The sequence below is a fragment of the Vipera berus genome (assembly GCF_964194415.1).
Source record: "Vipera berus genome assembly, chromosome: 6".
Taxonomy (NCBI): domain Eukaryota; kingdom Metazoa; phylum Chordata; class Lepidosauria; order Squamata; family Viperidae; genus Vipera; species Vipera berus.
The window spans coordinates 79326212-79337131 of record NC_138208.1 but is presented as its reverse complement, the minus strand read 5'-3'; the positions used below and the strand labels follow the sequence as shown (position 1 = coordinate 79337131).

The 10920-nt window shown below is 45.8% G+C and overlaps 2 protein-coding genes across 3 annotated transcripts in view; one reads left to right on the top strand and one right to left on the bottom strand.

Annotated features, from left to right (window-relative positions):
• Window positions 1-10920, top strand: part of EPS8 (EGFR pathway substrate 8, signaling adaptor) — a 270753-nt gene that overhangs the window by 175237 nt on the left and 84596 nt on the right. The window lies entirely within an intron of this gene.
• Window positions 1-10920, bottom strand: part of PTPRO (protein tyrosine phosphatase receptor type O) — a 38500-nt gene that overhangs the window by 2111 nt on the left and 25469 nt on the right. For both annotated transcript variants that reach the window (XM_081331816.1, XM_081331815.1), the window contains 3 exons: window positions 9593-9747; window positions 4545-4680; window positions 1080-1200 (listed from right to left, as the gene is read on the bottom strand). In XM_081331816.1, the coding sequence (XP_081187942.1) occupies window positions 1096-1200; window positions 4545-4680; window positions 9593-9747 (396 nt within the window). In that variant the 3' untranslated portion in view covers window positions 1080-1095. The remainder of the gene's footprint in view (window positions 1-1079; window positions 1201-4544; window positions 4681-9592; window positions 9748-10920) is intronic.

Here is a 10920-nt window from a genome sequence, read left to right as displayed (position 1 = left end):
TATGGAAAAACAGCCATCTCTGCTAGGGTTTTCCAGCACCAAGACCTTTTAATGTTCCTCAAATATTTCAGGAAATTGCTTTGTGGTTAATTTGACTGCTCATTAACAAATGCAAATCGACAATGTACTGCATTAACACTTTCCTTTTTTTAGCAATGATCACTGCTGTTGCTGTGCTAATGCTTTCTCTCACCTATTGGAAAATTTTAAATAGATCAGCTGTTGTCCCCCTAAGAAGTGCAATAATATATATAAATATATCGCTGTATTATGCTTTTTTAAAAAAAGATTGAAACAGGCTGCCTGGATGCAAGTTTCTGGTCTTTGCTAGGTCACAACATTGTGCAACAACAGCCAAAAAAAGCTGTAATTGTAGGTTGCATTAACAGAGGGACAGAATCAATATCGCTTTATAAAGATTTAGTAAGACCACACTTGGAATACTGCATCTAGTTTTGGTAACCATGTTATAAAAAAAACCTGTAGAGACTCTGGGAAGAGTACAATAAAGACCAACAAAGATGGTTAGGGGGCCGGAAGCTAAAATATATGAAAGGTTGCAGGAATTGGGTTTGTCTAGTCTAGTGAAATGAAGGACTAGGGATGACATGATAGCAATATCTGAAGGGCTGCCACAAAGAAGAGGGGGTCAACCTATTTTCCAAAGCACCAGAAGGCAAGACAAGAAACAATGGATGGAAACTAATCAAGGAGAGAAGCAACCTGCAATTAAGGAGAAATGTCCTGACAGAATAATTAACCAGTGGAATGGCTTGCCTCCAGAAGATGTGGTTGCTCTATCACTGGAGACTTTTAAGAAGAGACTGGAAAGCCACTTGTCTGGAATAGTATAGGGTCTTCTGCTTGAGTAGGGGTTGGATTAGAAGACCTCCAAAGTCCCTTCAAACTCTATTTTTCTGTAAAGGGCAGCCTGCAGCTGATTTATAGAGCTTCACTGCAAAGCATAGAACAGTAAATAAAGACCTCATATTAATATTTATGGCTGCAGTGGCTTCTGCCTAAGCAACAAGCATGAGCCCATGGGAACACAATCACCCAAGAAAAGGTTCTTAACTTACCACCTGTGACCTGGAATTATGACTTGCTGACATTCTCATATATGACATCGCTAATGCAAAACTGCTGTTTCTTCTTTAGCCACATCAGTTGCACACATTGGTGAATAAAAATGTATTGTTCCTGTAGAAGGAGAAACACCTCCAGTCACCCATATATATATACACACACACATATAATATATATATATATATATATATAAATATATTTGAAAGATCCCCTGCTCTCCATTATTTTTGTGCTGCTGTCCCAGAGCCAGCTTTATTACAAGATTTTTACCAACTTTCCTAGAATTGTCAGTGCCCCTCAAAATATCATTCTTGGCTATACTTCCTCCAGAATTCAGATGTGAATATTACATTATGATTTAACTAATGTTCTGTTTGCTTTATTTTTCTGCAGATTAGCATTTCTCAACTTCAGCCATTTTAAGATAAGATTTAATTCCCAGAATAATCCAGCCAGCAATGGGTGTTCTGGGTGTTGACATCCACACATCTTAAAATGGCTGAATTTGGGAAACACTGTGGTAGTGTAAACCAGAGGTCCCCAACCTTTTTGGCACCAGGGACTGGTTTCGTGGAGAAAGGTTTTTCGATGGGCTGCAGACTGTGTGGTTTTATGTACTGCCTGCATCCCATGGATGGGGCTTTGCTTGTTTGTGCAGACCGTTTGCTGTCATGCCACAGACCGGAACTGGTCCACGGACTGGGGGTTGGGGACCCCTGGCGTAAACCATTCTTTTGACTACCTTAGCCACTTTAAGATGTCTGGACTTCAACTCCCAGAATTCCCCATCCAGCATAGACAGGTATCTCAAATTTACAAGACCTTCTACTACAGGTCTGGGGGAGTGTTAAAAATATCCTTCAAAGTACCAATTTACAGTCCATGAGTTCACAACATTTGCCTCTGTTTCATCAAGGAGGGTTATGGCCACGTGATGAAGCTAGAGGATTAATTTTCTACAGTATAAAGAAACCTGAAACCAGATGGAAAGAGAACAATGTTTGATTTGCAGGTTTATACTGAAACAAATTCAGAAAAGCTGCTCAAAATTTTCTCCTTAAAAAGATACTGACATCTAGTGGCCAAACTTATGTGAGTTTTTCACAGCTCAGCTTGCTCTGGACATGAGAATAGATATACTCATGGATAAATGGATGAAAAGGTTAGAACATCTTTCCCAACTTTCTGTTGTTCTAGGACTAACACAACTGGAAAAATGCAGATGACTAGCAGGGGGCAGCCAAGAAATACATTAACTCTTTATTGCCAACACTTGGTGGTTCTGAATATTTGCAGCCCACATCTGAGTAGCGATCTGACACTAACCAGCTGTGTTGCCTGTACTGCAATTGAACTGTGTCACACTGGGGAAAGATTGATTGGGAATTCTTGGTGGAACGTGTGTCAAACTTAACAGGGCATCAAACAAAACTGTTATCCAAATAATAAAAGCCAAAAACAGTAAACCTGACTTGTCCGATCTAGTGTTGGGGATACAGCTACCCAAACTGTAAGCTGTGATAAAGTATGCTTTTAATTCTCCTACTGTGCCAATCTGGGCAATTCAGTGCATAGTATCCTGTTCTTTGGGGTTTCATGCTGTCACGCATTTGGGGCATTCAATAAGCCAGACCTGATTTGTTGAAGCATGACAGCACCCTACTGAGGTTGTGTGTAAGAAGAGAAGGAGGCAAAACATAACATGGCTTTGCCAGAGGAGCAGAAGGTTTGACCAGCTGGCAAACAGCAGGGTTTCAACATCCCTACAAAAGCTGACAATATCTCATCTGTGGATATTTGGGAAGAAAGGTTAGTTGAAAGCAACTTGATGAACAAATGGAAAATGAAGGTATCTAAAAGGACCAGCGTCAGACCTGACCTTCAAGGTGGTAACAATGACTTGGATGCATAAGGAACAGCCAGCCGAATGATTTTGGAAAAATGGAAAAGTATTATTATCCCACATGAAATTCTGGATTCAAGGAATGTTTACCTTTTTTTTTTTGAAAAGGCTATTTTTTTTCTAGTAATCCAAAAACAACACAATATATTTCCCTCTGGCACAGATGAAACATTTTACAAGAATGAACAATTTTATACCTAACTTCATAAAGTCTTAATGACATATTTAACTGATGTATATCAATTTAGTATGACCCTGTTTACTGTTTTTTTCCTAATTGTATGTGTGACTTTTTTTTATGCTTGACCAATAAAATAATTGGTTGGGTTTGTGTAGTAGTCATTCTGTATGTTGTTGTCTCTGTATTTTTTTTAAAAAAATTGTAATAGAATAAATTTTTAAAAAATAACACTTGGATTACGATGCAAATAGCAATGTAAAATTGCTGCTGGACTGTACCATCTCAGATTGCAATGGGGTTTTTGGAGGGGGAGTCGTGTTTAAATTCTCCCTCAGAAATTAATACGTTAAAACAACTGCCCATAAAACTTAGCATGTCAAGGAGCTGGTTCTAGATTACGTGTGTCTGTACTGTACGTCTGTCTGGACATACACACGCAGATATGTGGCTGAAGCCCACCTTAGTAATGAATGGCTTTTGTTATATATTAACTGTTATAGAAACGTTAACTGGTTTCTTCTCCTCACACATTCGTGAGGAGAAACGCGGCAGCCCGCTGACAGCTGTCAAACGGGCTGCCGCTTCCCTTCCGCGCAGGCGCAGCAAACGGCTGACTTTGACAGCTGTCAAGCAACCGCGCAGGCGCAGCTCACTGACAGCTGTCAAAGTTGCCAGCTTTTGCATGTTAACTCGTTGAGACAGGCCGAGAAACAGGTATGGTTTGAATCATGGTTTTTATAGTTGCTGGGCAGAATAACAGAATCTTGAAAGCCTGCCAGGTGTTTCTTTCTGCCCCATCTTATATCTTCTTTTTATACCAAATCAAGGTGGGGTTCTTGAGGGTTTTTTCCCTCATGTTTTCCCCTTTCTTAGGACTGAGTAATTGTTCCAGAAATTTCTCTCCTTAACGGTTCATGCCTTCCCTCTGCATTCCCAAGACCAGGTCTTCATCCCTGCCACTTCATGGCTGAGGCCATTTTCTCTCGGCCTGATCCACTACACATGGCTGTCGTGATAGAAGGAGCTCTGTGTACATTGCTTTGAACTCCTGAATGAAAGTTGGGATAGAGCTAATAAATATATAGGCAAAAAACGATGGTGGTGATGCCATGTTTGCACTCTCGCAGATGTTCACCCTTTGTAGGCACAGCTGCTTTATCTTCTCCTCCTGGTTTCAGTTCTTTCCATTTATGCCGGTTACATCTTTTATAGTGCGATGTTCAATATTCTATACTTTCTAATCATCATTCTAGCCACTGTCTGTCCATCCACTGCAGGACGAAGGCCTATATGTTTCTGAGTAACCAAAGGAGACATCGAGCGAATAAATGGATCAATCTGGCTGTTTGAAACATCCATAAGTAAACGTCATACCTCTGTCTGAACCATGGACATCCGATAAGACCTCATATCGGACACCATTCCCAGTATATCTACAAATTCATGATCACGGATGTGCTGTAAAAGCCGGTCTAATGCTATGAAGGTCCCGGTTCGTCCTACACCAGCACTGCAAAACAAACATAGCGTTACACACCATTGCTTATGAGTTGAGAAGTAGGCTCATTTTGCATTCTGTTCTGGGAAATCTTATAAACTCCATAAATGTCCATAATCACAGCATACCATATATCCCACCCTCTAATGTTCATTGCTATTACAACACATCATTTTGTTCTGTTCTAGCCTACGACTGGCCCTGTTTAGGTTTAGGTTTTATTTGATTTGTATACCACCCTTCTCCCTAGGGACTCAGGGCGGTTCACAGGGCATATATAAATAACGATACAAAAGTTAAAAGGAGATTAAACCAGTGCCCAGTTAAAAAAAACAATAATACAATACTAGAAACCACAATTTAAAAACCCATAATCCCCCATCAGGCCAGACCAGCTAATTCAAATAAGTGGGTCTTCAGGCCGCGATGGAAGGTTCGGAGGTCTGATGTCATCCGGAGCTCCACCGGCAGTTGGTTCCATAATGCCGGAGCGCCCACAGAGAAGGCCCTCCCCCTGGGGGCCACCAGTCGGCATTCCCTGACCGGAGGCACCCTGAGGAGGCCCTCTCTGTGGGCACGCACAGGGCGGAGGGGAGTTGACGCCGGCAGCAGGTGGTCCCTGAGGTAACCCGGACCCATGCCATGTAAGGACTTAAAGATCATAACCAAGACCTTGAACCTCACCCGGAAGACAACTGGCAGCCAATGCAGCTCGCGGAGCAAAGGTGTAACATGGGAGTACCGGGAAACTCCCAAGACAACTCTCGCGGCCGCATTCTGTACCAGTTGGAGCCTCCGAGTGGTCTTCAAGGGAAGCCCCATGTAGAGAGCATTACAGTAGTCAAGGCGAGAGGTCATGAGCGCATGAGTGACCGTACACAGGGCATCCCGGTCCAGATAGGGCCGCAACTGGCACACCAGGTGAACCTGGGCGAAAGCCCCCCTAGTCACGGCCACTATATGATCTTCCAGGGTAAGCCGTGAATCTAGGAGGACTCCCAAGTTGCGAGCCCTATCCATGGGGGGTAAGAGCTCACCCCCCATAGAAAGAGATGGAACATTTTGAATGTCCCGGGATGCCGGAATGTACAGCCACTCAGTCTTGTCAGGGTTGAGTTGAAGTCTGTTCCTCCCCATCCAGACCCGAACCGCCTCCAGGCAACGGGACATCACAGCGAGGGCATCACTGGGGTGGTTTGGGGTCGAAAAGAAAAGTTGGGTATCATCGGCATATTGATGATACCCAACTCCAAAACCACAAATGATCTCACCCAGCGGTTTCATATAGATGTTGAACAGGAGAGGCGAGAGAACCGACCCCTGAGGAACTCCACAAACGAGAGACCTAGGGGCCGATCTCTGCCCCCCTGCCAACACCGACTGCGAGCGTCCCAGGAGATAGGAGGAGAACCACTGAAGGACTGTGCCTCCCACTCTATGAGGTTGCAAATGGAGAAGTCCAGCCACTCTCCCACCGTGGCCGATACCCAGGTGTGTCAAAAAATCCAAAGGGAGAGGGGGAAGGGTAGGGAAGGGTAACCGCCTCCAGGCACCGGGACATCACGGAGAGGGCATCACAAGGGTAGGCAGGCAGATGGTAAGAAAATATGTCCAAGGCAAAGAGGGTAGGCAGGCCAGAATAAAAGAGATAGTCTGAATCACCGGCGTCACTGCAGAAGCAGTCCGAAGATAATGCAGGAGCCCCATGTCGTCCTTGCTCCGGTAAGATAACCCCCGGTCGTCCTCTTCGCCACCAAAGCGGTCCGAAGACGCCATCGCCATAAAAGGCGGCCTGAAGCAAGGATAAAGGCCAACCATCGCCGCCAAGATGAATAATAGTCGCCCTCTCCGCCGCCAAAACGGCCCGAGGGCGACACCACCACCGAAGCGGGCCAAGGCGGCCTGGGGCAACATGGGAGTCCCGCCGCCGGCGAAAGGGGTCAGAAGCCCAAAAAAGGCACCAAAGCCAGCAGCCGGCCCCCGCAGACGGGGCAACAGTCCCAGAAACGCCGGTACAGCTAGAAACGGCCCAAAAGCAAGCTGGTGAATTCCCGAGCGTCCGGAGCATGCCGCCGTCACCGTCGCCGCCAGACTCGGGCCGCCGCCACCGCCGCCATCACCGCCGAGCGCAGCCCAAAAGATCATCGCGCGGGCTATGACCCGCGCCGAGGCCGACGCCCACGCCGTCGCCGCCATCATCGCCGCCACCCGGACAGCCTCACGGGCGTACTCCTCGTCGACGGGCGTCCTCCTCGTCAACCCGAGCCGGCCCGAGAACACCAAAGTGGCCCGGACGGCCCGAAAGCAGCAGGGAGCGCCACGCCAGATACGAGTAGCCCCAGACGATCCGGAAAAGGTAAAAACGGCGAGAAGAAGCAGCCGGAGGGCAGCAGGGCCAGCAGCCAGCAGCCGGTAGCGAGCAGCCGGTAGCTCGAAAAACACAAGTCCAAATAGACCACTGCCGGCTTCGTCAGCCTCCACGTTGCCTCTCTGCCACTCACCACGAACCCCAATCCCATCTCAGTAAGCCATAGGGCTTGTGAGGGGCTCCCAAGGGACGCCTATCAGCTGGAGCTCGCGGAGCTCAGCCGAGCACGTCCGCCATCTTGGGCATGCGTAGTGTGTTTGTGTATCAGGGACAACCCCTTTTTCCTTTTTACAGTCAATAGGCTGGGAAAACCCAACCCAAATTTATTTACAGTTCAAACAAAAAAGCAATAGAATAAATGAATCAAAATATCAAACAAGAGTTAAACAGAAGTAACAAGAACAGACTAGGACTCTCTCAGAATGTCTTCAAACGGTTGCCTTCAGTAACCAGCCCTGCCCATACCTTCCCCTTTTATTATCAGTCCCAAGGTGTGGCTTCTCACTGCCTTCTCCTCCTCTCACTGAGTTGCCTCATTGATTTTCTCTGCTCTGCTCTGCTGGATTGCCTTCTGCTTCTAGCGTCTTGAATAGATTCAGCTGTGACTCATCTAAGTCCGACACCTTGTGCTCACACAGCTGGGCCTCATGAGGAACATGACTGGAGGGGCCAGGCTGAGAGTCCTGCAGGGCATCAGAACCTCCCTCCGACACCAAAGGCTCTCCAAACCCCTCCTCCTCCTCCTCCTCAGATTTATTTATTTATTTATTTAATTAGTTTTCTATACCGCCCTATTCCCGAAGGACTCAGGGCCGTTTACAGGGCAATATTTAAAAGACAATATAAAATTAAGATAAAAATAGAGTTAAAAAAAATTAAATTAATACTAGCCCAACAATAAAACAATGTTAAAAACTTAAAACTAAAAACCCCCTCAGTCCAGGCCAGATAGATCGAAAAGCCAGGTTTTCAGGTCCCGGCGAAACGAGCGCAGGTCGGGGGCAGTCCGGAGTTCCACAGGTAAATCATTCCAAAGGGCAGGCGCGCCCACAGAGAATGCCCTCCCTCTGGGGATCCCCCACCGGCATTCCCTGACCAGCAGCACCCTAAGGAGGCCCTCCCTGTGGGAGCGCACAGGACGCTGGGAGGCTGATGCTGGCAGCAGGTGCTCCCTAAGATAATCTGGGCCCATGCCATTTAGGGCTTTATAGGTCATCACCAGCACCTTGAATCTCACCCGGAGGGCAACTGGAAGCCAATGCAGCTCGTGGAGAAGAGGCGTTACACGGGATTCATCAGACTCAGCTGCTGAGAGCACAGGCTGACAATGAATCACAACACCTTTGGTGTATATTGGGAGACCTAAGTAGGGAAGCACTTATGATTTTTAAAGCATTTCTCTTGATAATATACCAGAGGGGAAAAACTCTTAAGTATTTGATAGGGTCATGATTAAGGACGTGGGGGTCTGGCCATGCCTATAAGAAGCTGATGGTTGGGCATCTCTTTATCATCCATCGCATTTCAGGAAAAGGACAATCTGGTTGGTTTCCATATGCAATTTCCCTCATGTTTTTTCTGCATGTTTTGAATCAGAAAAAGATAAACCCCAGTCCATCCTGTTCAGCACATTGGGACAATCAGTTCCCACAGAACCCCAGGGCAGGTTTTATTTTACATTGCTCATCCAGCCTTTGCTGCAGTTCAAGGCCATCTGCAGGAGGGCTTCAGTAGCACCTAAGCCATTGTACTTAGAGCAAAGTCCATGAGCTGCTAGACTTCCATCAGAAATTAAGAGTCTGAATTAGTGGTCTTCCTCCTCTCACCTAATCTCTTTCCTGACCAGATCATATGTTTTCATCTGTAGATCTACGGGCAGGAACTGTTTCACTTCTGAATTTTGTAAGTTATTCTGACCTTCAGAGTCTCATGAGTGATTGACTGTGTAAGACAATAATTAAATACAGATTGTGCTGGAATATTGTATTTTCAGAAGAAGGAGGAGGAGGAACAGGAAAAGGAGGAGGAGGGGCAGAAATCTATTTTTCTATTCAAATGTAATTTAAGCTGATAGCCCTAGGTTTCACCTAAAACCACAGCAGTGGATAAAGACATATAAAATTCTGGGATTTTCAGCATAGTGAAACGATTGCCATGCACCTCTTCACAATTTCTCCCCAAATAAGGAGCTATACATAGTGGCACTCCTAAAACCAAGCACTGGTAATGTAGGAAGAGCTAAGGTGGCAAGTGACAGCCTGTTGTGAAACGCTCCCATCGAAGCATCTTAAAAGGCACAGAAACAGCCTGTCAGTAGAAAAGCCCTTTGACCAACAAGTTGGAGACTTCGATGAGATCTCTACCAGACAGAATGCAACTTCTAATAAGGAAAGCTGGCAAAGAAAACACATGTCCCTTCTCACTCCCCTTCACTGCAAAAAAACCCCAAAACCCACACGTTTGCTAGTGAGCAAGAAGCAACACGATATTGTTCTTCTGGCTATGTTATGTTCACATTTTCCACTTCTGAGGGGTGGGGGCGGGGGGAGAACTTACCTGCAGTGTACAATCATGGGCCCTTTGCTTTTCGTTGCCTGCTGCCTGACCATATGTACAAAGTGCAAAATGCTTTCTGCTGCGTTAGTGGGAGGAACACCATGGTCAGGCCAAGAGGTGTAATTAAAATGCATCACATCCTGCACTTCATCTGCCTGAGTGGAAGGAAAAACACAAAGGTTCCAGAATAACATTTGCCATTGCCAGTAAGTGGTCACTTGCACAGGTTAAAATCATCAAAGGATAGAGCTGGGTAAGAGTCTCCAGTCCAACTTTCTACTTTTGCAGGGGATTATTTATTTTATTTACATATTAGACTTGTTTGCTGCCCGTCTCACTTAGGTAAAGTTGTTGGCTAATTAATAAAATGGGAGCTTTTCCCATGATATGACTATAGGTAGTCTCAACTTACAGCCAAAACTGAGCCCAGAAATATGGTCCTACGTTGTGGCAATGGTTAGTCAAGTTGCCCACAGGATTGCCTTGCTTAACAACCGTAATCCCAGCTGTACAATTGCAGTCGTTAAACGGAACACAAGGTGTCTCAGGGTGGAGGACGTGCTGGGAGGCCACAGGCCCTTGTTGCAGTTTCTCCCTAGCTCAGAGATGGCTTGCCCTGGGCACTCCCACCTGGCCAGGCACCCCTTGCAGGGTTTCCTGTCCCCACCTATTGAGGCACCTATTGAAAGCTTTTGGGCCTCCTCCACCCACCTCCTCCAGTCATGCCTTGCCCCACTTACCTTTCCCAAAGATTGCCTTTCCCAAGGAGAAGCAGCCGATGAATTGCGGATGCTCTCAAAATGGCGCTCGCTTCCGGAACGGCACATAAGTGGCCTCTTTAGAGGAAAGCTGCATGATGGATTGGCTGCTTCTCTTTCCGAAAGGCAAATTTTGTCCATGCAAAGGTGTGTGTGTGGGGGGGGGGGCAGAGCAGCAGCCATAAGTTTCTGGGACAGGTTGTAAGTCCCTTCATTCAGCACCAACATAATTTTGAATGGCAGCTGAAGAAGTGGTCATAAATTGAGGACTTACTGTATCTGTCTTGTGTTAAGATCCAAGATCTCTTGACTGAAATTTTGGATTATGGCTTTTAAGCTGAGGCAAGGAGGAAGCAGCTAAACTTGCCCAAACACATACCTAGATATATACATACAGGAAAGTATTGTTTATGTAATATTAACATGTGGATTGTTATAGAAGAATGGGTGTTTAAAGTTTCGAATCTTGCAGAAATGTCTAAGATTTCTGCTTATTTGAAAGATCATTCACAGGAAAGATATATTTCAGTTTGGAGGAGATGGATAAATTATATTCAGAACAAATATGGG